The 26,341-nt window shown below is 44.4% G+C and overlaps 1 protein-coding gene across 2 annotated transcripts in view; it reads left to right on the forward strand.

Moving 5' to 3' along the window:
• The window catches only part of epb41l5 (erythrocyte membrane protein band 4.1 like 5), a 150,014-nt gene that overhangs the window by 85,471 nt on the left and 38,202 nt on the right, over positions 1–26,341 (forward strand). For both annotated transcript variants that reach the window (XM_078403326.1, XM_078403327.1), the window contains exons 12-15: positions 1,731–1,837; positions 3,282–3,312; positions 7,884–7,923; positions 9,907–10,022. In XM_078403326.1, coding sequence (XP_078259452.1) covers positions 1,731–1,837; positions 3,282–3,312; positions 7,884–7,923; positions 9,907–10,022 — 294 coding nt within the window. The remainder of the gene's footprint in view (positions 1–1,730; positions 1,838–3,281; positions 3,313–7,883; positions 7,924–9,906; positions 10,023–26,341) is intronic.

Below are 26,341 nucleotides of genomic sequence, written 5' to 3' on the forward strand. Positions count from 1 at the left end.
GTTCAGTGTTAGCGGTCACCCTCCATTCAAGTCCCGAGTCGCGGGGCCTTGGGTCGACCTTTCATTTCACTGCACATCTTGTATGTGTATGTGACAAATAAACTTGACTTGACTTGATACTTTGTCGCATGCAGCTGGGTGCAGTGAAATGCTTTACCTTGCGTTCAACCCGGCAAAATCATGCAGCAAACAATAGACAATAGACAATAGGTGCAGGAGTAGGCCATTCGGCCCTTCGAGCCAGCACCGCCATTCAATGTGATCTGTCGTATGTTGAAAGGCTGGAGCAATTAGGCTTGTATACACTGGAATTTAGAAGGATGAGGGGGGATCTTATTGAAACATATAAGATAATTAGGGGATTGGACACATTAGAGGCAGGAAACATGTTCCCAATGTTGGGGGAGTCCAGAACAAGGGGCCACAGTTTAAGAATAAGGGGTAGGCCATTTAGAACGGAGATGAGGAAGAACTTTTTCAGTCAGAGAGTGGTGAAGGTGTGGAATTCTCTGCCTCAGAAGGCAGTGGAAGCCAGTTCGTTGGATGCTTTCAAGAGAGAGCTGGATAGAGCTCTTAAGGATAGCGGAGTGAGGGGGTATGGGGAGAAGGCAGGAATGGGGTACTGATTGAGAGTGATCAGCCATGATCGCATTGAATGGCGGTGCTGGCTCGAAGGGCTGAATGGCCTACTCCTGCACCTATTGTCTATTGTCTATTGATCATGGCTGATCATTCTCAATCAGTACCCCGTTCCTGCTTTCTCCCCATACCCCCTGACTCCGCTATCCTTAAAAGCTCTATCTAGCTCTCTCTTGAATGTATTCAGAGAATTGGCCTCCACTGCCCTCTGAGGCAGAGAATTCCACAGATTCACAACTCTCTGACTAAAAAAGTTTTTCCTCATCTCTGTTCTAAATGGCCTACCCCTTATTCTTAAACTGTGGCCCCTGGTTCTGGACTCCCCCAACATTGGGAACATGTTTCCTGTCTCTAACATGTCCAACCCCTTAATAATCTTGTACGTTTCGATAAGATCCCCTCTCATCCTTCTAAATTCCAGTGTATACAAACCTAGTCGCTCCAGTCTTTCAACATATGACAGTCCCGCCATTCCGGGAATTAACTTAGTAAACCTACGCTGCACGCCCTCAATAGCAAGAATATCCTTCCTCAAATTTGGAGACCAAAACTGCACACAGTACTCCAGGTGCGGTCCCATTAGGGCCCTGTACAACTGCAGAAGGACCTCTTTGCTCCTATACTCAACTCCTCTTGTTATGAAGGCCAACATTCCATTGGCTTTCTTCACTGCCTGCTGTACCTGCATGCTTCCTTTCAGTGACTGATGCACTAAGACACCCAGATCACGTTGTACGTCCCCTTATCCTAACTTGACGCCATTCAAATAATAATCTGCCTTCCTATTCTTACCACCAAAGTGGATAACCTCACACTTATCTACATTAAACTGCATCTGCCATGCATCCGCCCACTCACACAACCTGTCCAAGTCACCCTGCAACCTCATAGCATCTTCCTCACAGTTCACACTGCCACCTAGCTTTGTATCATCGGCAAATTTGCTAATGGTACTTTTAATCCCTTCATCCAAGTCATACAAACCTCACCTAGGCAAGTGTTGCCACCTTTTGGCGCCGACAAAGGTACAAAATCGTGAGCTTGCCTGTAGAAACTTCCAAAGTTATTTTCTGGATTGGTTTGATTTCCAGTGGCAGAACGGAGTACCAGACCACCAAAACCAACAAACCGCGGCGGCAAGTGTCCTTTGAACGTAGACCGAGCAGACGTTATTCAAGACGGTCGACACAGCAGCGAGGTAATACTGTAGTGAATGACGTGACGCATGTTAAATTATTGGACTGGTTTCTAAAGGCCTGAGGTGGAGAGGATTTACAATGGCCACATTTCTTTAGTCAGAGGGTGGTGAATCTGTGGACTTCATTGCCACAGAAAGGCATGGAGGCCAAGTCAGTAGATATTTTTAAGGCATAGATAAATTCTAGATTATTAAGGGTGTGGGGGATTATTGGGGGAAAAAGCAGGAGAATGGGGTTAGGAGGGAGAGATAGATCAGCCACGATTGAATAGCGGAGTAGACTTGATGGGGTGAATGGCCTAATTCAGCTGCTATCACCTATGAACTTATGAAAGTGCAAGGGATTCAAATAAAAAGCAAAGAAATGCGGATGTTAGAAATCACAAATAAAAGTAGAAAATGTGAAAGGTGTAGGAAGGAAATGCAGATGCTGGTTTACAGCGAAGATAGACACAAAATGCTGGAGTAACTCAGCGGGTTGGGTAGCATCTCTGGGGAAAAGGAATAGGTGACGTTTTGGGTCGAGATCCTTCTTCAGGCTGAGAGTCAGGGGAGAGAGGAACCAGAGTTATGAGAGATGGTCAGGGAGTGGAAAGAGAAACGGACTGAATGCCTGATGGAAGGTCGTTAATCTGAAACATTCACTCTGTTTCTCTCACTACAGATGTGGCCTTACCTGCTGAGTGTTTCCTGCATTTTTAATATTTTTTTAATTAAAAATCGGGGATTTTAAAAAAAAATCTGATAAAATTTGCAGGTAGATCAATCCCCTAAAAATTGGGCATGTGCTTTTATAACTAATTGCAAGAAATCTTTTGACATTATTAGCGATTGTATAATCAACTAGACCAAGTGGACCCGTTGGGCAACACCTCCTGCATTGGTGCAGCACCCTCTCCTCTCCACCTCTCCCCCTCCCCTCCCCTCCTCCCTCCCCCCCCACTCCATCCCACTCAACCCCCCTTATCCTCCCTCCACCCCTTCCCCCCCCCTCCCTAGGAGATAGATTTAAACTTTAAAATGTGAATAACTTGAAAAATATAACACCAATTTCAATGAGACTTCTTCCATTAGCACCAAAGGGACGATGGTGAGTAAGGTGGGCCTTAAATTGTCGCGCTATCGTGTACCGTTTTGGCTGTAGTTCAGGAACAAACAAACAAATAAACAAACGAGAATTTTAGTATACAGATGAGAGTCAGAGTCTTATGGCATGGAAAATTTCAGCCCAAATTTCTTGGCTAATCCCTTAGCTTTAATGACCTTCCATAGATGCTTCTCGAATAATTGCCTTATTCGAAGTGCAGCTACATAACAAATTCTTTTATATCCTGATTTTTAGATTATTAATATAAACGTTATAATTCTACAATAACCATTACCTGTTAAACTACATGTTCACCAAGAATGTTTCTGACCACTACTCCTCCATTTTGTTTTGCAGCCAATCCTTTCAACAAAAACTTGGAGCCAAGGTAGGTGAACACTTTGCTGAATTGGAGGTTTAATGAACGACAGGGTTGCTGCCAAGTTGACGTCTATTGGGACGGATAATGGCAATAGATTGTTTGTTCAGCCCATGTGGCCGTCGTGCAGGTGGGCAGTGCTCGGAAAACCTGTGGTAAGTTGGAGTTACCACAAGCAACTTGAGGTACTTGAGGTGAGACAGGAATAGACTTGATGTTGCTGATGTGGTCTTGGCAGTGTTGTGGGAGGAGTAGATTTGCACAGACTGGAAACAGATTTGATTTAAAAGGTGCCACTCATATAACTTTGAAGTAAATATTATAATTTTTTTTGCACTAATATCTATTGTTTGAGGAGGAGAACCTCACTTGAGGTTCTTATTGATATTATTTCTGCACATTATCTATAATTTCTCCAATAGGGTCTTAGTCATGAAATATGGAAGCATCCCCTTGGCCCTTTGAGATGATGTCCTTTCTGGATTAATTCCATTTTATTTTATCTATGTTCTATGATCCATTCACCCCCCCCCCCCCCCTCCACCTCCAATCTCTGGATTTAATCACTATGCCACATGATACAGGCAATTTACAGTGGCCAAATAACCTACTAAACTACACACCTCTGGGAAGTGGGAGGAAACTCATGCTGATACAGGGACAAAGTGCAAGCACTCAAGGTCAGAATTGAACCTGAGTCACTGCATCTGAGAGGCAATTGCTTTACCAGCTGTTCCACTGACCTGTCCCATTCTGTGTTCCCTTCTGAACAGATGTTGCTCCCATACAGATGTCTCCTGAGCCTTTATAGTCTCAACCCATCACTGTCCCTCCCCACACAGTGGTCATTGCAGAGTTACTGAAATTGATGCCTTGTTTTACAAAATAGGTAGATATGTTACAGAGATAGATAGATTCTTGGTTAGTACAGGTGTCAGAGGTTGTGGGGACAAGGCAGGAGAATGGGGTTAGGAGGGAGAGATAGATCAGCCATGATTGAATGGCGGAGTAGACTTGATGGGCTGAATGGCCTATTTCTACTCCTGTCACTTATGATCTTATGTTATGACAGCACCAAACAAAGGCATTATGTTCTAAAGCTTTGCAAAGCCACTTGCATTCCCCTCTCTCTCGACGATAGCGTCCCTTTTTAAAATGCAATTTCTTTCCAGTTCGCCTGTGGTGAAGTGGAAACCTTTCTTCCCAAGAATGCAATTTGTTCTCGTTTATCAGTCATGCTGTGGTTGTACTTCCTGCCCAGTGAAGCACAGCATGCTATTGTAGCGAATGCAGGGGTGGGTCTCAATCTTTAAAGCACTCCCTGGCCAAGCTGACGGAACACCGAGCGAAGGGAATGTGATTCATACGATACGATGGAACTTTATTTATCTCAGGAGGGAAATTGATCTGCCAACAGTCATAAAACACAAGATACATGAAACATGAAATTAAAGTGACCAGTGGAAAGGATTGAGGATGTGCAAAGATGGTGGGGGGGGGGGGGGGGGGGGGTGGAGGGGAGGGAGGGGGGGTTGGAGGGGAGTCAGTCTACCCCACTACAGAAGGGGGAGGAGTTGTGTAGTTTGATAGCCACAGGGAAGAAGGATCCTATCTACAGCAGTTCTCTGACGACTCTGCCATCATCGGCCTCATCACAGGCGACGATGACAGGGCGTACAGAGAACTGATCAAGGAGTTTGTGGACTGGTGCCAGCGGAACCGCCTCCGGATTAATGCGGGGAAAACCAGGGAGATGGTGGTAGATTTCCGCAGGCACAGCCAGATCCCCCCGACACCGGTGAACATCCAGGGAATGGATATCGGGAGGGTGGATTCTTATAAGTATCTGGGTGTTTACCTCAATAATAAATTGGACTGGACCGAAAACACCAATGCATTATACAGAAAGGGCCAGAGCAGACTTTATCTGCTGAGGAGACTCAGTTCCTTTGGAGTGCAGGGGGCACTCCTAAGGACCTTCTAAATGTATCAGCCATTTTCTATGGAGTGATCTGCTGGAGCAACAGCATCTCAGCGGCGAAAAGAGACTTGACAAGCTGGTCAGGAAGGCCAGCTCTTTCCTGGGTTGCCCCCTCGACTCAGTGCAGGCGGTGGGAGAGAGGAGGATGATGGCAAAGTTAACATCGCTGCTGGACGACTCCCACCCCATGCACTGAGTAGCTCCTTCAGTGACAGACTCCTTCACCCCTAGTGTGTGAAGGAGAGAAAGAGGAGGTCCTTCCTTCCCGCTGCTGTGAGACTGCACAACCAGCACTGCTCCCAGCGGACGAGTTAACAGTAACAGTTAAGGAATACACAGTAAACTGATGACAATTTATCCTTGTCTTTACTTTTATTTGTAATGAACGATCTCTTGCTCTCCATTTTGCTGCTGTAACACTGTAATAATAAAGGAATATATTATTGTGCTGCATCTTAGTGGAACCAGTCTGTTGCTGAAGGTACTCCTCAGGTTTACCAGTGGTTCATGGAGGGGGTGAGCTGTATTGTCCACATGCTCCGCAGTTTGAGGTGCATCTTGAATTTTCCCTGAATACAAAACTCCTGGAGGAACAATACCCATGTACAAGCACCTCGAGTGAAGCCTAGTCATTGAAGTGGGGTTGTCTCAGACTGATGACTACGCTTCACATCACTTGGACTTACTGCGACTATTTTTGTACACAAACAATGAACACTCTGTGTTGAGTCGAGTTGGAATTTATGGCAGTAAATGTTGACTTTATCCCTCACAGATCAACAGACTTTCCATTCCTACAAAACTGAACTCATTGATAAATTGACCAACCTTTTGAAGTGGAGCAGACAATTCTAATGTAGTTTTCTAATTGATCGGCTGCAATTACCAAATTAACACACCATACGTCCCCTCCAGGTTAAGAATGCTTGACTTACGGACAGCCCAATAAATATGACTGAGCGTATTTAGGTCAGAGATACATACAGCGCGGAAACAGGCCCTATAGCCCACCGAGTCCGTGCCGACCAGCAATCCCCGTACACTAACATAACCTACACGCTAGGTATATTTTACAAGTCTTATCGAAGCCAATTAACCTGCAAACTTGTATGTCTTTGGAGTGTGGGAGGAAACCAGAGCACCCAGAGAAAACCCACGTGGTCACGGGGAGAATGTACAAACTCCACACAAACAGCACCCGTAGTCGGGATCGAACCCGCGTCTCTAGCGCACCACTGTGCCTAGTAGGGCACCTGTGGGATGAAGGGGATGATTCATCAGCTGCTACAGGCATCTTCTGCCTTTTGGGGATGGATTGTTTCTCTGTGATCACTTTCCTTCTCCCCTCTTTTCCTCCTTGTATCCGATTATTTAGAAACTCCCTTGATCTAGCATCTGAGTAATCTTTCTTGCTTTCCTTTAGACTAACCAGTGCCCTGAATCCCATTTTAAAATCAGCTGCTCTCTGTTTCCCACACTCCCTTTAAACTGGCTGGAACCCTCATTCCCGCACAGCCTTTAAACACACCAGGACCTTGTTTTCCACACTTCCTTTAAACTCCCTCTTTCTTGCAGTCCCTTTAAACTTACCGGGACCCAGTTTCCCACACTCCCTTCAAGCACAACAAGGCCCTCTTTGTCGCAGTCCTTTTAACCTCCCTAGGGTTCTGTTTTTGGTGCTCTTTTTAAAGTCGTCAGATCAATTGGAAAATGTATTATTCCACTAGCTAGCATCTGTTTGCAAAAGGAGAATTAAGCGTGGATTGGGGCATTAGGAGGGGTACTATCTAGAAGTCTAGAAAATCTGCCCAACTTTCAATGTTGTGAAAGTTCTGTATTGTCAGAGCTTCACTGTAATTATAAATTAAGGCCGCTGTAACTGAATTCTGCATTCTTCCCTGGTCATTATATAAATCTTTTGGTAGGTTATTAAAATTATTGCCTCACTTCTGATATTTACCCATTATTCCTATGCGAAGTTGAGCAGAAAGTCCGTCGGGCTGTTTATCCTGTGAGATAGGTTGAGATATCCCAAATTCTAATCCCAGCTTTACTTGATGTTAATACACAGGGGCATCTTTCAACAGTGCAGTGATTTATGAAACGCCAAAAGCTCCCAAAATAAACTTTTTGGTCTTTCAAGCCAAGTCCCTGGGCAGGTGGGAGTTGCAGTTGGAAGGGATGATGTTAGGACCGTGCAAACAAAGCTTGTTAGTTGAAGCCGAAGTGGGTCTTCCAAGAATCTTTTAGGCTGTCTTCTTTAGTAAATTGCAAGTTTCACTACTTTCTGTGTGGGGGGTGGGTAGCCTATTATACTGTATGAAATTTCGTTAAATTATTGGGCGGGCTTTTAAAAATGAACACTACATTTTGTAAAATACTCTTAGATACTAACCTTTAGTTTTCTGGCTGCAAACCTGTTTCTGTGTTTTGTTTTCCATTTTATTCATGATGAAATGTTCCCAGTTGGACAAACAGAGAGATTATTTACATTGTTTTGGAGAACTTGATGCAGAATTTTCTTTTCAGGAAAGTTAAAATGTATTGTACTTCATTTAAAACTAATTTGAGGCCATTGTTCTTTTTCTCCTCCAACCAGTTTGCTCTTTAACACAGCAAGCCAGAAACTTGCCTCTCAGGTATGTCTTCCGAATGTGTGTTAAGTGTGTTCACTGCTTGCTTCATTCACAGGTTGCATTGTCTAATGCTACGCCCCGCAGTGCACTTTGGTCAGGAGTCCCTGAGCTGAGACTGCAACAGCTGTATCTTGCGGGAAATGGGGTTCTCCTTGAAAGTCATTTAAATAATTGACAACACACTTCCATCTGCTTGAACTTAATTGATGAAAGTGTGACTCTTAGCTTCTGGCATTCTGTGAAAGTCATAATCACACTGCATTCACAGAATTGCACAACGAGGAAGTTATTTATCCCATTTTGCCTGTGATGGTTCTTTAACGCTACTCAATTAGCCCATTCTACTGCTGTTCCCCCCCCCCCCCCAAAATGGAGAGGGTACAATGGAGATTTACTAGAATGTTGCCTGGGTTTCAGCACTTAAGCTACAGAGAGAGGTTGAACAGGTTGGGTCTTTATTCTTTGGAGCGTAGAAGGTTGAGGGGGGACTTGATAGAGGTTTTAAAAATTTTAAGAGGGACGGACAGAGTTGACGTGGGTAGGCTTTTCCCTTTGAGAGTGGGGAAGATTCCAACAAGGGGACATAGCTTCAGAATTGAGAGACAAAAGTTTAGGGGTAACATGAGGGGTAACTTCTTTACTCAGAGGGTGGTGGCTGTATGGAATGGGCTTCCGGTGGAAGTGGTGGAGGCAGGCTCGATTTTATTATTTAAGAGTAAATTGGATAGGTATATGGATAAGAGGGGATTGGAGGGTTATGTTCTGAGAGCAGGTAGATGAGACTAGGTCAGAGAGAGTGGTCGGCATGGACTGGTAGGGCCGAACGGGCCTGTTTCCGTGCTGTAGTTGTTATATGGTTATATGCATGGAAACAGGCCATTCAGCCCAATTTGTCCATACTGGCCAACTTGCCTAACCGACTAATCTAATACCCGTCACCTAGCCAATGTTCCTCCAAACCTCTCCTATGTACCTGTTCAAATATCTTTCAAATGTTGTAATTGTACCTGCCTTCACCATTTCTTCTGGTTGCTCATTCCATACATGTGAAAATATTGCCCTTTGGTCCCCATTAAATCACCCCCCTCTTTCCTTAAGCCTTGTAGCTTTAGATTCTCCTACTTTGGGGAAACTACTGTGGCTGTCCACATTATCAATGACCCCTCAGGATTTTATGTACCACTATATGCAAGGTATTGGTTTATTATGGTCACACACACACACACACCAAGATACAGTGAAAACTTTGTTTGGCATGTTATCCAGTCAAATCTTCCATATTTCAATACAATCAAACCATGTAAAATATATTTTTACAGCTGCAGAAAAAGTGTTGATAAAGGAGGTTTGCATCAAGGTGGGCTGGAGGATTAGGAATACATCCTTGGCTTATGAGATACATTTTAAAAAGTGCAAAGGGTGCAATTAAGTCAGTTGGGAGATGGAACTACACCTTTAGTTTATGAGAGGACTGTTCAGTTGTCCTATAACAGCAAGGACGAGGCTGTTCCTGAATCTGGTGATGCATGTTTTCAAACTTTTGTACCTGAAGGAAGAGGAGAAGATGGAATGACCGGAATGGGGTGTCAATGGTCCTCCATTGTGTTGGCTGTTTTCCTGAGGCAGCGTGAAGTGTAGATGGAGCCGTTGGGAGGAGAGGCTGGTTTACGTGATGGTCTGGGATATATCCATAACTCTCTCCAATTTCTTGTTGTCTTGGGCAGAGCTGTGGCCAAACCAAGCTGTGTGGCAATCCGCATAGGATATTTTCTTTGGTGCAATTGTAGAAGTAGGTGCCAAACCTCCTCAGTAGTCTAAGGAAATAGGGGAGTTGGTGTAATTAGCAGACAAATTTAAACTCTTAGCATTAAATGAGGTTCTCACATTGGATGGGATGGGGAGAGATGCATGTTCATATCCAACATATAAGTCACTTCAGATTGCTCTTTACGAATATTCACACAACTGTCGTTCCTGTCTTTTAAGACCGTAACTATGAGATCGATGATCCCTGTTGTGACGGCATTGCCCAATGCCCCTGTGCCAATTGAAATAGAAAATCTTCCCAGAAGCCCGGGACACAATCAATCTGAGAAGAGGAGGTAAGGATGATTTATTGTTCAACAACTAGCGTTATGTGTGCGTGTGAGTTTGTCAGAAGAATTTTGATTGTTATTTCACCGTACAAATGCACTTAAAGCTTAGTTTAAGATTGTGTCCGATAATATATGTTGGTGGCATATTGGTGATTTGAAAAGTCAAATATGATATGGCTGATCGTTGAAATATTTTCTTTCATTGTTGCCTACAATGATTTACCAGGTTCTTTTAATAGCACAAAGCTGTGCCTCTGCCATTCACTGCTGCAGACGGCTGTGGAGGCCATCATTGGATATTTGTGAGGCACAGATTGACAGATTCTTGATTAATAAGGGTGTCGGGGGTTATGGGGGGAAGGCAGGAGAATGGGGTTGAGAGGGAAAGATCGATCGGCCATGATTGAATTGCAGTGTAGATTTGATGGGCCGAATGACCTAATTCTGCTCCTTGAACTTGTGAACTTGCGAACTGATTTGACCCGTTAGGCTTCTTCCATTATTTGTTCCCTGATATCCTGGGGATAGTTAACAATGGGGATAGTTGCCCAGAATATATTGTAGGCAAGAATGAAATTTGTGTGTTCTTCCACCTCAGCAGATTTACCAAGTCCCCTACAAGCTCGACTGGGATATTGGGCAAGGGAATGGATGATGGACCCAGATAAAGGTCCTCATCGTTTTAGAATACCTTTCTAAGATTAGCTCCAAGCCTCCTTTTCTCCAGGGAAAACAGTCCGAGCTTATCCAGTCTCACCTCATAACTCAAGCCCTCCAGTCCAGGAAACACAACCTTCTTTACAGCCCTCTAGATTAATCACACTCTTCCTACAGCATTTATGACTAGAACTGCCAACAATACTCCAATTATAGCCTAACCAACAATTTGTACAATTGTAACCTGTTATCGCAACTCCAATACTCAATGACTTGACTTGTAAAGGAAAGCACATCATATGCTGTCTTCACCACTCGTTTACAGTCTGAAGAAGGGTCTGAAGAAACGTCACCCATTCCTTCCCTCCTGAGATGCTGCCTGACCTGCTGAGTTACTCCAGCATTTTGTGAATAAATACCTTCGATTTGTACCAGCATCTGCATTTATTTTCCTACACTACTCGTTTACCTGTGTTACCTTTCGGGGAACTATGTCCCTGTAACTCAAGACCTCTCAGTTCAATAACACTCCCCATGGCCCTGATATTTATTAAGTGAATCCAGGCCTGGTTCAACTTCCCCAAACCTCATCACTTTGCACTTGCCAGAGTTAAATTCCATCAACCATTTCCCCATACACTTGGCCTATTCTACACAGTAGGGGCAATGTACAATTTTTACTGAGGCCAATTAACCACAAACCTGTCTGTCTTGGGAATGTGGGAGGAAGCCAGTGCGCCCGGGGAAAACCCACACAGTCACAAGGAGAAAATGCAAACTCCGTACAAACAGCACCCGTAGTCAGGATCGAACCCGGGTCCAAAGTTGCCGCTATCATATTTGAACTTTTCATGGCCAAGCACAATGTTTGGATGCAATATACCGCGGTAAGGTGCGATGATTGTCCTACCATGGGACTTATTTATGGTTAGAATATACCAGAATGGTACAAAATCAACAAGGGGTTGAATCTGAGATGGTCCCTTACACCAGACCCTGGGCTGGAATGATCGCCATTTCAGATCAGTCCTGGACGTTCTGGGTTGTAATTAAAATAAGCCCTAATTAGCACGTGGAACTTCAATAATGCCACGTTGGTTTGTGTGAAGCCTCATTGTCCATTGAAAGATTTCAGCTGTCTAACAAGCATTGACAATGAGAGCAATTGTATTTATAATCCAAGACCATGTAACAATGAGGCTTCACTGCTCCATAAACCTTTTCCTTTCCAAATCTCGTTTGTTGTACAGGTTTGACAATGATACCAGTTGAAAGGGTTTTAAATTGTTGGGCGCTGCTAACGACTGCAAGTGCTTGTCTGCTGCTCAAAGGTGTGATGATCTTCATTCTGTTTTCCTGTGCTACTGTGTACGCTGTAAGCTCTGCAGCTCTGATCAAAGTCATTGAATCAACTGGCTTCTCTGAATTTTTGTCTCTGTCTCTGGAATCTGTGTGTGGTCAAGGTGGTGGAACTCACCGGAGGTTGACGTAATGCGAAGCCGTTGAATGCAGTTGTGTTCCTTCTGTTGGTGGGTGATGGTTTTCCTCTTTGGTCTGATTGCTGGCTGTGCCATGGGATGGGCTGGCCATAATGGAATTAATTTTCTGCTTCCATGAAGGACCATTTTCTGCATGCCTCAATTTGTGCTTGTAACTAAAGTAAAGGCTCGCTTTTCCTGCAAAATCATCTGATTAATTTACGTGGCTGTGTGAGATTAGCCTCGAGATGCAAAGGGAATAGAAGACGTAGGCCCTTGAACCTAATCTTCATTTAGCTTAGAGATACAGTGTCACAGCGATAGAGTTGCTGCCTTACAGCGCTAGAGACCCGGGTTTGATCCCGACTATGGGTGCTGTCTGTATGGAGGTTGTACATTCTCCCCATGACCTGCATGGGTTTTCTCTGGATGCTTTGGTTTCCTCTCGCACTTCAAAGATGTACAGGTTTGTAGGCTAATTGGCTTGGTATAATTGTATATTGTGCCTGGTGTGCGTAGAATAGCCCACCGAGTCTGCGCCGACCAGCGATCATCTCGTGCACTAACACTATCCCACACACTAGGGACAATTTACAAATTGTTTTGCCCAAGCCAATTAACCAACAAACCTGATTGTCTTTGGAATGTGGGAGGAAACCAGAACACCCGGAGAAAAACCGCGCTGTCACAGGAAGAACGTGCAAACTCCACATAGATAGCACCCATAGTTAGGATCAAACCTGGGTCTCAGACGCTATAAGGCAGCAACTCTACCGCTCCGCCACTGTGCTGCTCCGTTTGATAGGCTTGCGCCTCTTATCTTGCATCACATCACCACTGTAGTATTTCCATATCTTCATATCCATTGCTGTTCTTGTCTTTATGACCAATAATTTGTCAATCTCAGTCTTAATTATACACAGTGATCGAACATCCACAGCTATTGCAGATGGAGATTTTCAAAGATTAGCAGCTAAAATACATGGATGTTGTGATCATGGTGATGCTGAATTGGCTTAATATAAATAGGAGAACTAATTATTTAAAAGATGCAAAGGGGATGAATTTTTAAAATTCACTTGGAAAAATGTTTCTGTTCAAAACTTGTCCAGACCAACCAGGAAGGAAATATTGTTGATCAACATCAAGTGCTGGAGTAATTCAGTTTCTTTAGAGAAAAAGAATAGACGTTTCGGGTCAAGACCCTTCTTCAGATTAACACAGAGAATCTGCCGAAGACATAAAAAGCTGGAATGACTCAATGAGTCAGGCAGCATCTCTAGAGAGAAGGAATGGGTGACATTTAGGGTCGAGATCCTTCTTCAGACATCACCCCTGAACTGTAGAAGGGTCTCGACCCGAAACGTCACCTATTCCTTTTCTCCAGAGATGCTGCCTGACCCTCTGAGTTACTCTGGCATTTTGTCTCCATCTTCAGTGTAAACCACCATCTGCAGATCCTTATAAAGGGCATATTGTTGGTTTTGATTTTGGGAAATAAGATGGGCCAATTGGAACCAGTATCAGTGAGGGAATGTTCAGGAAAGAGAGATTATATATCATGAATTTTACAACACCTGTGAATTAAAAAAAAAGATTTGTCACATTATAAAAACTGCGGGGTAAAATGTGCATTAATGTTGAAATTTGGACACCATTAAATGCTGACAAAGCATCAAAAGGAACAAGCTCTAAATACACTCTCTAATTGGGTAATATAACATAAGGGTGAAAGCTTGACCTAAAACTTGCACGTCACTCATCAGACTCTGACCAGTTATCCAATATTCCACTGGAAGTGATTTGAGGAAAAGTAAATGCCCAAAGCTTTCTCCAAGTTACTTGTTCCAAGAGCTAATTCTAGTTTAGTTTAGAGATACAGCGCGGAAAGGCTCTTTGGCCCACGAGTCCGCGCCGACCAGCGATTCCTGCCCACTAACACTATCCTACACACGCTAGAAGCAATTTACAATTTTTCTAAGCCAATTAGCGCACAAACCTGGATTTGGGGTGGAAACCGGAGCTCCCGGGCAAAACCCACGCATGTCACAGGGAGAATGTACAAACTCTGTACAGACAAACACCCGTAGTCAGGATCGAACCAGGGTGTTTGCCACTGAAAGGCAGCAACTCTACCACTGTGCCACCAGCTAGTGTGGATGATTAAACAGAACAAACAACCTGTAACCTGCTTCCTTGAAGCTTTGTCACCCATTCTCTTGGCAGGCTGGTTTCTCTGGGAAGATGTGAAACACAAACCCTCCCACAGAGTACCGAACCACCTTTTTGGGCATTATGTGGAGTGAATTCAAGTCATTATGTTCCACACTTTTCATTGGCAATATTATAGCTGTCTCCCCTGCAGCATCATCACTAAAATGCTGTATTTTCTCATTGCCTTCCTGACCCAAATTAAATTGTATTCTTTAAATATCACCATACTATCCAAATAATCTTGTGCCAAATGAATGTAATTGTTCATAAGTTCATAAATTGTTAGAGCAGAATTCGGCCATTTGGCCCATCAAACTTAACTCCACCATTCAATCACGGCTGATCTATATTTCTCTCTCAACCCCATTCTCCAGCTTTTTTCCCCATAACCCCTGACATCCTTATTAATTAATGTGTTGTAAAATTTAAAATAGAACAATTCTGTCTTGGAAACTGAGCTATTTCAGACATTTGTTCCAATGCCTCAAAGCTGGTGTTTTATACGTTCCATTATTGAGTAGGTAATCGTAAACCAATTTAATCCCAAACCGTATACCAATGATGGTGCTTTGCACATGAGAAATTAATGGTAGATTCTGCAGTAAATTAAGATAACATTTCAGGGTCAATTCCTCTTATCTCCCCTGGTGGAAGGGGGGGGGGGGGGGGGGGGGGTTATATCACACTGAGAAATAAGCGGTTCCTCTGATCCTAGATGCATTTGAGAAGGTGATGATGGCTGTGGTTAACATTGCATGTTGCTTCTGCTTGCTCTGTTCTGAAATGGTTACAGCATGAAGATGAACTGGCCTCCTGTCCCCACTGTGCTGAAGAATGAGGGGCAGAGTTGGAGCCATAGCTATATGAGGTCATGCAAAGATAATATTTTCTGTTAAGTGGTTGTAAGGAAAACACTATAGTTATGGCCTAGTTATCACACTGAGCTCTGCAAATGTTGTCTGCGTCTCATATTGTTTCTTGCATTAGAGCCTGTCACTACTATCTTTCAATAATCCTGCACTTGATCTTTATGTTACCTTTTTTTTTAAAGCAATGTTATCTCTAGTGTTCGGAAGATTAGTTTAGTTTAGAGATACAGCACGGAATAAGCGATCCCCGTTTATTGACACTATCCTACACCCACCAGGGACAATTTCTACATTTACCAAGCCAATTAACCTACATACCTGTACGTTTTTTGGCGTGTGGGAGGAAACCGAAGATCTCGGAGAAAACCCACGCAGGTCACGGGGAGAACGTACAAACTCCGTACAGTCAGCACCCCGAGTCGGGATCGAACCCGGGTCTCTGGCGCTGCATTCGCTGTAAGGCAGCAACTCTACCGCTGCACCACCGTGCCGCCCTTGTGTTGAATACATATAGCATGTCTAAGAACCTGTGTCTGACAGATTGCAACAGATCTCCACATAAAGGCCCAGACTGGAAAGGGTACAGAGAGGACAAGCTGAAAAGTGTACAAAGAAGATTCACAAGGATGTTGCTCGGGCTCGAGGGTCTGAGCTGTCAGGAGAGGTTGAGTAGGATGGGGCTCTATTCCTTGGAGTGCAGGAGGATGAAGGGTGATCTTATTGAGGTGTATAAAATCATGAGAGGAATAGATCGGGTAGATGCACAGTATCTTGCCCGAAGTAGGGGAATCGAGGACATAGGTTTAGGGTGAAGGGGAAAAGATTTAAAAAGTAATCTGAGGGGTAACTTTTTCACACAAAGGGTGGTGGGTGTATGGAACAAGCGGCTAAAGGAGGTAGTTGAGGCAGGGACTATCCCAACATTTAAGAAACAGTTAGACAGGTACGTGAAAGGACAGGTTTGGAGGGATATGGACCAAACACGGGCAGGTGGGACTAGTGTAGCTGGGACATGTTGGCCGGTGTGGGCAAGTTGGGCCGAAGTGCCTGTTTCCACACTGTATCACTCTATGATTATTACTCAGGGACAGAACACAAAATGTCCTGGCATGGTGGAAACATTTAGCAGGAGGAAACAGAAGGCCGAGATAGAGTGGATATTGGAGAGGATGTTTCCAGTAGGGGGAGAGTCTAGGACCAGAGGGCACAGCCTCAGAATAAAAGGACGTACCATTGGAATGGAGTAACAGAGGAATTTATTTCGACAGGGGGTGGTGAATCTGCAGAATTCGTTGCCACAGACGGCTGTGGAGGCCAAGTCATTGGGTATTTTTAAAGCAGTGATTGCTAGGTTCTTGTTAGGTTGGAGCGTCAAAGGTTACGTGGAGAAGGCAGGAGAATGGGGTTGAGAGGGACAAGTAGTTTAGCCATGATCAAAAGGTAGAGCAGACGCCACTGAACATAGAGCATGATATTAATCTCCAGAGCAACGGCAAAAAGGACCATCCATTTGTCGGTTCTGTTGAACATGTTTAACATTAGTGTAGTGTTGTGTAGAATGACCAGAGTCCCTTCAATGTGAAGATGGGACTTTGTCACTCCAAGGACTGTGTGATCTTCACTCCTGCTGGTACTTTCATAGTCAACTGATCTTTAATGGGTAGATTGATGAAGACTGATTTGGAGAGGTTTAGCCCTCATGGGCAGCACAGTGGTGCAGCGGTAGTGTTGCTGCCTCGGAGCATTAGAGACCTGGAATTGATCCTGATTACAGGTGCTGTCTGTACAGAGTTTGTACGTTCTCCCTGTGACCGTGTGAGTTTTCTCCGGGTTCTCCAGTTTGTTTCAAAAAGTTAGTTTGTTCCTCATCTACCATGGGCACAGTCTAGCAATTGTGCCCATCAGGACCCAGCCAGCTCAGGCATTAATGGTACCACAGTTATACCCACATTGCATTGATTCCCCCACTCAGAGAATAATCTGTTACATTGCAACTCAGTGTTTCCAAGTGTTCAATATGGAGGCTGCTAACTAATTAACTAAAGAGTAGCAGTCGGTGACCAATGTATCCGTGTTTACTCAGGACTTGCATGAAGTCTCCTCCCACTATTTTTCTCTCAATAGACAATAGGTGCAGGAGGAGGCCATTCGGCCCTTCGAGCCAGCACCACCATTCAATGTGATCATGGCTGATCATTCTCAATCAGTACCCCGTTCCTGCCTTCTCCCCATACCCCCTGACTCCGCTATCCTTAAGAGCTCTATCTAGCTCTCTCTTGAATGCATTCAGAGAATTGGCCTCCACTGCCTTCTGAGGCAGAGAATTCCACAGATTCACAACTCTCTGACTGAAAAAGTTTTTCCTCATCTCAGTTCTAAATGGCCTACCCCTTATTCTTAAACTGTGGCCCCTTGTTCTGGACTCCCCCAACATTGGGAACCTGTTTCCTGCCTCTAACGTGTCCAACCCCTTAATAATCTTATACGTTTCGATAAGATCCCCTCTCATCCTTCTAAATTCCAGTGTATACAAGCCTAGTCGCTGTGGTGGCCAAGTCAGTGTCTATCCTCCAAAAAGCTGCTGGTAGGTTAATTCCGCCTTCATGTAGATAAGTGGCAAAAGAATTGAAGGAGAGGTCGGACAGGTTCATTTAGACAGGTACATAGTTGGGAAAGGTTTAGAGGGATATGGTCCAAACGCAGGCAGATGCCACTAGCATAGAAGGGCCATCTTGGTTGGCACAGGCAAGTTGGGCCGAAGGGCCTGTTTCCATGCTGCATGACTCTAGAGTTTGTCGGAATACGAGAGAAAATAATTTGCAAAGCCGCAGGGAAATAAGAAGGGAGAATGGGAATGATGGAGGTACTTTGGGAGCTGGCATGAACCCAAGGGGATAAATTACCTCTTTCTGTGTCACAATACGTAGTAAATGGATCTCCATGTCACTTCAATAAGCAAGATAGACACAAAGTGCTGGAGAAACTCAGCAGGTCAGGCAGCATCTCTGGAGAAAAGGAATAGGCGATGTTTTGGGTTTGAACCCTTCTTCAGACAGGGACTTCAGACCTCAGAGTCTGAAAGAGGTTTCTGACCCGGAAGGTCACCTATTCCTTTTCTGCGGGGTTGCTGCCAGACCTGCGGAGTTACTCCAGCACTTTGTGTTTATCTTCGGTATAAATCAGCATCTGCAGTTCCTTCTTGCACACTTCAGTCACCAGTTGAGTTAACCATGTTATTGTGTGTCTCGAGTCACATAGAAGATTAGAAACAGACTTTCTCCTTCCTGCATGTAAACGATACGATTCGATAGAACTTTATTTATCCAAGAAGGGAAATTGATCTTCCAACAATAAAAAACCCCACAAAATCCATGAAACATGAAATTAAAATGATGAGTGGATCAATGAGTTTCATCAGATAACCACTTTGCTCTGCCGAGGTGAAGTTAGAAATGCCGAGTAAACTTAAAATGAGCAATGTTAAATGATGTGACACAACTATGCCATTTGGCATGGGAAAATAGTTGTTTCACAGTCAGACTAACTAATTGACGTTGAGCCAAAGAACATGGTGAAAGAAGTAGGTTTGAAACAAGCTTCTGAAGGAGAATGGAGAGATAGGGGTTTGGGGGGAGGATTTCCAGAGCCAGTAAAACAATAAAAGATAACCTTCAAGGCTACATTTTTCTGATAGCGTGCTTGATATTTTGAAATAGTTACCATCCAGCGAATGCCAGTTAATAATTATTTACTGTGCAGTTGAAAGTTGAGCACCCCAGCCAGAAAATAGACACAGAAAGCTGGAGTAACTCAGCGGGCCAGACAGCATCTCTGGAGAAAAGGAATAGGTGACGTTTCGGGTCGAGGCCCTTCCTCAGACGGAGGGAAACGTCACCTGTTCCTCTTCTCCAGAGATGCTGTCTGACCCGCTGAGTTACTCCAGCTTTTTTGTGTCTATCTTTGGTTTAAACCAGCATCAGCAGCAGCTCCCTACACACTCCAACTGGAGGTTATGGAGTTGGTACAAGAGATTTCAGTGCTTTAAATCTTTCCTGTCTCCCTCTTCCCAACACACATATTCATTCCTCTTCTTCTTCTTCTTCTTCTTCTTCTTCTTCTTCTGGGCTTCTATCAACCTTGTGACTCACTCCCTTCCTAGACGGCTGACTGCTAACCACTAACTCTGCCCCATGGTCCAGGCTACCCTGCGCTGATGGCTCCCTGCTCCTCCAACGTGCGTGGAATCCGCAGGCCGCTGCCGCCGACAGGACCTACACTGAGTTTGTCTATGCGCACAATCTGAAGAATGCTGGAGCACAGTAACAAAACAAAAAAACGCACACAATGCCAGCCTTTGTTTCAATCTCAACCCAAGGAATGGACACTGAGTTATCGCTGCTCGATGATAAATATGTGGTGAATGAAGATTGGCGGGGGGGGGGGGGGGGGGGGGAGAGTGGAGCTACTGTTCGTGCAGTAAGGAGTCTTGTTCTTTGAACGGGGTTGGTGACAGGGGCTGGGTAATGGCAGGTGGGAATGAGGGATGTTCACCAGTGATGTGCTCCGTGTACAGTTTCCTTGTCAATTTACCGACAAACCAGGCGATCAGGAAGTAACGTTTTCTTCTGTATAAAGTGACTTTTGCCCATTTGTAATAATGGCAACCCCTCACACTGCCAATCTACCATCCCTTTCCTCTTAGACACACACACAAAAAGCTGGAGTGAGTATCTCAGCGGGTCAGGCAGCGTCTCTGGAGAAAAGGTATAGGTGACGCTTCGGGTCGAGACCCTTCTTCAGACTGAGAGTCTGGAGGGGAGAGCACTCGACCTGAAACGTCACCTGTTCCTTTTAAGGGTCTCTACCCGAAATGTCACCTGTTCCTTTTCTCCAGAGATGCTGTCTGACCCGCTGAGTTACTCACTCCAGCTTTTTGCGTCTATCTTCGGTTTAAACCAGCATTTCCAGTTCCTTCCTACACATCCCGTTCCCCTTCCCCCATTCCAAAACCAGGACAAGTCTGAACACAACCATCTGAAGATGGTTGTTTTCAACGACCAAATAACTTCAATCCCCTCCGTCTTTACATCTCTTGCACCCGAAGTCGAACGCCCTAACAACGCACTCCCTTGTGTTCAAAAAGATGAAAAGGGATCTAGTTTATCCCAAATGTTCACATCTGCGCGGAATAGCTGGTGCCTTTGGTTGTTGGTCGACTCGGGAGAGATGTGTGGACTGAGTAGAACAAGTGTTGGCACCATGCCAGTACTGGGTTAATGCCCGCTTTAATTGTGCATGTATTCTGTTTTAAATTAGAAACCGATATTCCACTGTTTTGCCTAAAATTAGGTGCTGCTTTTTGTTCAGTTAAAATGTCCGGTATTTTTTTTCTTCTTCTTTTTAAATTGATTTCTGAATGCATCGCTCCTTTACATTAAGAAAGTGTAGGAGGGAAAAGTCGACTTGCATTTAGGAATTGGATTCTCCCCTTTCTTTCCTTGAACCACAAACCTCTGAGTGAGAATGCAGTGTGTTCTGCTTCTTCCTCTTTTTTTTTTTTCCCCCACTGGAGGCTGTGTTTATTGACGCAGGCAATGTTGCACAGTGATTGCACCTGCAAGACCTCAGACTTCAGACGAGAAGCCAGCTGCGGTGGACCTCTGCAGAAATGCACGACTCACACGCAGCAATGCAAACCATTCATCTAATCCTGTGTACTTTTGGGAAGCCACCACTTGTTTTCACCTCAGTTGAATTCTCGTTCCCTTTGCTACTGATTTTTTTTATTTTTATAACGGTCGTTACAAGGCCCAGGGAATAAGGAAATAAAGATTTGTTTTCTTAAAAACCAAAACACTGGAAATGGATGATGCATATCCATGGTGATGAAGTGCATTGTTCGAGATTGCATTAACTGTGCCTGATATTTATAGCTCAAATTTTCAAAATTGACTCTGTTTTATTCTTATTGATATTGTCTTTTTCAAGATGTTTAGAATTGTAAATCAAGTTAATACTGTTTTGCCTTGCTTATTTCTGTTTCCAGCATTGAGACATTGTGCCACATTCATAAAGTGCCTTTAAAAACCATCATCTACCCCTGCATTGTATTTCTTTATCTGCATAACTGTGCCTTTTGGAACAAGCTTTAATTTTTTTTGGAGGCATTTTTTAATTTATTAGTAAAGCATTATTTTAGTAATAATACCCGCGCCTCAAGACTATTGACTCTTAATAGTTCACGACATTTAGATTAATGGTTTACGCATCCACGATAACAGCATTTTGATTACTGTCTCTCCAATGTACACAAAGACATCGCGGGGCAGAAACTCTTCAGCACGAACCAGTTACTGGGAAACTTTATCTGAAAATTGGATTGTGTTGCTTGGGATTTGAAGGCAGGCTTGCACTAATGCAAGGTGTTTTGTCCACAGTCCCAATCCTAGTGTTGTTAATCACTGTTTCATTAATGCAGTCTGATAGGCGCATAAGATAATGCTGGAAGCAACTAGGAAGACACTGGAATGATCTGCTGAGTTCCTCCGGCAGTTTGTTTTTTTGGTTTAGTTTATTGTCACGTTTACCGAGGTACAGTCAAAAGCTTTTGTTGAGCGCTACTCAGTCAGCGGAAAGGCTACACATGATTACTATCAAGCCATCTACAGTGTAGAGATGCGTGATAAAGGGAACAATGTTTAGTGCCATGTAAAGTCCGATTAAAGGTCTCCAATGAGATAGATAGTAGCTCGGGACTGCTCACTTGTTGTCGATAGGATGGTTCAGTTGCCTGAAAACAGCTGGGAAGAAACTGGCCCTGAATCTGGAGGTGTGCATTTTTACACTTCTATACCACTTGCCCCTAATGGGAGAGAGGAGAAGACGGGACATGTGGCCAGGGTGTGATTTGTCCCCACATTCAATCAAGGCTCATGGTTGATATCAATGACACATTTCTGCACAAATCCCATGTCCCTGGAATCCTTTCATAAAAATCAATTGATATTTGGTTATTATCTCCATATTTTTTCTTGATGACAGAAGGAGCCCTTTTGGTCCATTGAGTAATGAGAGGAGTAGATCGGGTAGATGCACAAAGTCTCTTGCTCAGAGTGGGGGAAATCGATAACCAGAGAACATAGTTTTAAGGTGAAAGGGGGAAAGATTTTACAGGAATCTGATGGGTAACTTTTTGATACAAAGGGTGGTGGGTGTATGGAACGAGCTGCCGGAGGAGGTAGTTGAGGCAGGAACTGTCATAACATTTAAGAGGCAATTGGGCAAGTGCATGGATAGGAAGGTTTAGACGGATATGGGCCAAACGCAGGCAGGTGGGATTAGTGTAGATGGGACATGTTGGTCGGTGTGGGCAAGTTGGGCCAAAGGCCCTGTTTCCACACTGTATGACTCTATGACTGAGTCCATACTAGTTCTTGGAACAATTCAATCCCAGTGCATCCATATTTCCCTATAGGTCATCCACTCTTGCTGCCCATTACTTTCCCTCTCCCTTAACTCACCATCGACACACTTGTACTCGGGGTATCTCTTGGCATTCAATGAAATGGCCAGCCAAACCCTCTTTGGTGGGAGGAAAGTGAATCGCTGGATGGGAAGTCCACCTGCTCACAGGGAGAACCTGCAAGCTCCACATAGGCAGTGTCAGAGATCAGGGTAGAACCTAGTCTTTGGAGCTGTGAGGCAGCAACACAATCTGCTGCAGTTCTGCACCTTGAACATGCCCTGCAGCCCTCTCGGGACAGAATCCCAAAGGTTCAGACATCGTGTTCCAGCTGTGCAAGTTGTTGGTGAAACCGCACTTGAAGCATTGTGTGCTTTTCTGGTTTCCCCTGCTATAGGAAGGGTGGCCTTAAACTGGAAAGGGTGCAGAAAGGATTCACCAGCATGTAATCGGACTGGAGGATATGAGTTTCAAGGAGAGAGTGGAGAGAGGGAGGCTGAGAAGTGGGCATAAAGAGTTGTATAAAATCGTGCGGGGTGTAACTGAGGTGAATGGTCAGTCTTTTTCCCCCGAGGGAAGGGAGTCGAAAACTAGAGGGCAAAGATACAAGGTGAGAGGGAAAAGATTTAAAAGGGACCTGAAGGGCAAGTTCACGCAGAGAATGGTGGGTGTATGTAACAAGCTGTGGTGACGGGCACAGTAGAACATACAAAAGACATTTAGACGGGGACATAGATAGTAACGGTTTAGAAGGACGTTGGCCAAAAGCTGGCAAATGGGTTGGTAATGGGGCCTGTTGCCATGCTGCTTCGTTCTATGACATTAAAATGTCCAATTACCCACCAGTTGATAGCTGTTTCTTGTCACTTAACTAAATGGTTGACCACTTATTTTGAGATTGAGACTCCGAGTTTAATACCCCAGCGTGGGCAAACATTATCTCCACATCAATCTTATCAATCCCCTTAAGAAGTTTATATCTTTCAATCATCTCGCATTCTTTGCGACTCCAGAGAGCATGGACCACTCTCCACCAAAGCCACGATTAAACTAGTATTAAAGGAATTAAATAAAATTTGCTGCACCCCCTCTATCTTTTTTTCTGTTAAGGAGACCGTGTCTATGTGGAACACTCACTATCTGGTCCATCAGTGCTCAATATAATTGGATCAAAATCTCTGCTTGGGGACTCAAAACCTTCTCTCAGGATTTTGTATTAAAAGACCAGTTGATGTCCTTCCCATCCAGTTGATGGAGCAGGATTTTTAAAAAAGTTATAAATGCTGGATGTGCAAAATAAGGTCAAGCGGCACTAATAGGGAAGGAAATCAGAGTGCATGTTTTGGGTTAAGGACGCCACATCAAGTTTTACATTGCGGGGAAGTGAAGAGCCGAGAGAACAGAAGGCATGTCCACGATAGGATGCAGACCAAAGTTACCAGGGTCATGGTTACGTTCAAAAACTGCCCGCCAAGAGTCAGGTCTGTTTATGTTTGTCATATAAACCAAAACAATGGAATTGTTGCTTAGTCATAGTCTTACTGCGCGGAAACAGGCCCTTCGGCCCGACTTGCCCACACCCACCAACAGCTACACTAGTCCCACCCATTCATCGGTCTGAAGAAGGGTCTCGACCCGAAACAGCATCTAGGAGAGAGGGAATGGGTGACAATAGACAATAGGTGCAGGAGGAAGCCATTCGGCCCTTCGAGCCAGCACCGCCATTCAATGTGATCATGGCTGATCATTCTCAATCAGTACCCCGTTCCTGCCTTCTCCCCATACCCCCTGACTCCGCTATCCTTAAGAGCTCTATCCAGCTCTCTCTTGAATGCATTCGGAGAATTGGCCTCCACTGCCTTCTGAGGCAGAGAATTCCACCGATTCACAACTCTCTGACTGAAAAAGTTTTTCCTCATCTCAGTTCTAAATGCCTACCCCTTATTCTTAAACTGTGGCCCCTGGTTCTGGACTCCCCCAACATTGGGAACATGTTTCCTGCCTCTAATGTGTCCAACCACTTAATAATCTTATACGTTTCGATAGTCCCGCCATTCCGGGAATTAACCTAGTAAACCTACGCTGCACGCCCTCAATAGCAAGAATATCCTTCCTCAAATTTGGAGACCAAAACTGCATACAGTACTCCAGGTGCGGTCTCACTAGGGCCCTGTACAACTGCAGAAGGACCTCTTTGCTCCTATACTCAACTCCTCTTGTTATGAAGGCCAACATTCCATTGGCTTTCTTCACTGCCTGCTGTACCTGCATGCTTCCTTTCAGTGACTGATGCACTAGGACACCCAGATCTCGTTGTACGTCCCCTGTTCCTAACTTGACACCATTCAGATAATACTCTGCCTTCCTATTCTTACCACCAAAGTGGATAACCTCACACTTATCCACATTAAACTGCATCTGCCATGCATCCGCCCACTCACACAACCTGTCCAAGTCACCCTGCAACCTCATAGCATCTTCCTCACAGTTCACACTACCACCCAGCTTTGTATCATCTGCAAATTTGCTAATGGTACTTTTAATCCCTTCATCCAAGTCATTAATGTTTATTGTAAATAGCTACGGTCCCAGCACCGAGCCTTGCAGTACCCCACTAATTACTGCCTGCCATTCTGAAAGGGACCCATTTATCCCCACTCTTTGCTTTCTGTCTGTCAACCAATTTTCTATCCATGTCAGTGCCCTACCTCCAATACCATGTGCTCTAATTTTGCCCACTAATCTCTTATGTGGAACCTTCTCAAAGGCTTTCTGAAAGTCAAGGTACACCACATCCACCGGCTATCCCCTGCCAATTTTCCTGGTTACATCCTCAAAGAATTCCAAAAGATTAGTCAAGCATGATTTCCCCTTCGTAAATCCATGCTGACTCGGAACAATCCGAGACCCTCCAGACTGAAGGCACCATTTTGGGTCAAAACCCTTCTGAGAAATAGGTGACCTGAAACGTCACCTAATCCTTTTCTCCAGAGATGCTGCCTGACCCGCTGAGTTACTCCAGCATTTTGTGTCTATCTTCAGTGTGAGCCAGCATCTGCAGTTCCTTTGTACTTGAAAAAGTCAATGAGCTGGGACTGCAAAATGGCACAAAGTGCTGGAGTAACTCAGCAGGTCAGGCAGCACCTCTGGAGAACATGGGTAGGTGATGTTTTGGTTTGAGACCCTTTAGACTGATTGCAAGCGGGGAGAAGAAAGCTGTAAAGGGAGAGAGGCAGGACAAAGTGGGGCAGGTTAAAGTTGGACATGGGCAAGGGGGGGGTTTGATAGGCAGAAGATAGACACAAAGGTGTCAAGGGTTATGGGGAGAAGGCAGGAAAATGGGGTTAGGAGGGAGAGATAGATCAGCCATGATTAAATGGTGGAGTAGACTTGAATCGAAGTGGGTCCAGGTTATTACTTAGGCAAGGGTCATAAGCGACCTCTTGAAGTACATTGTCGCAATAGACACGTATAAAATAGGTGCAGGAGTTGGCCATTTGGCCCTTCGAGTCATTCAATATGATCATAGCTGATAATACAAAATCAGTACCCTACTTCCTGCTTTTCCCCCATATCCCTTGATTCCGTTAGCCCTAAGAGCTATATCTAACTCTCTTCAAAACATCAATGCATGTGAATGCCACC

The sequence above is a fragment of the Rhinoraja longicauda genome, chromosome 8, assembly GCF_053455715.1.
Source record: "Rhinoraja longicauda isolate Sanriku21f chromosome 8, sRhiLon1.1, whole genome shotgun sequence".
Classification (NCBI taxonomy): domain Eukaryota; kingdom Metazoa; phylum Chordata; class Chondrichthyes; order Rajiformes; family Arhynchobatidae; genus Rhinoraja; species Rhinoraja longicauda.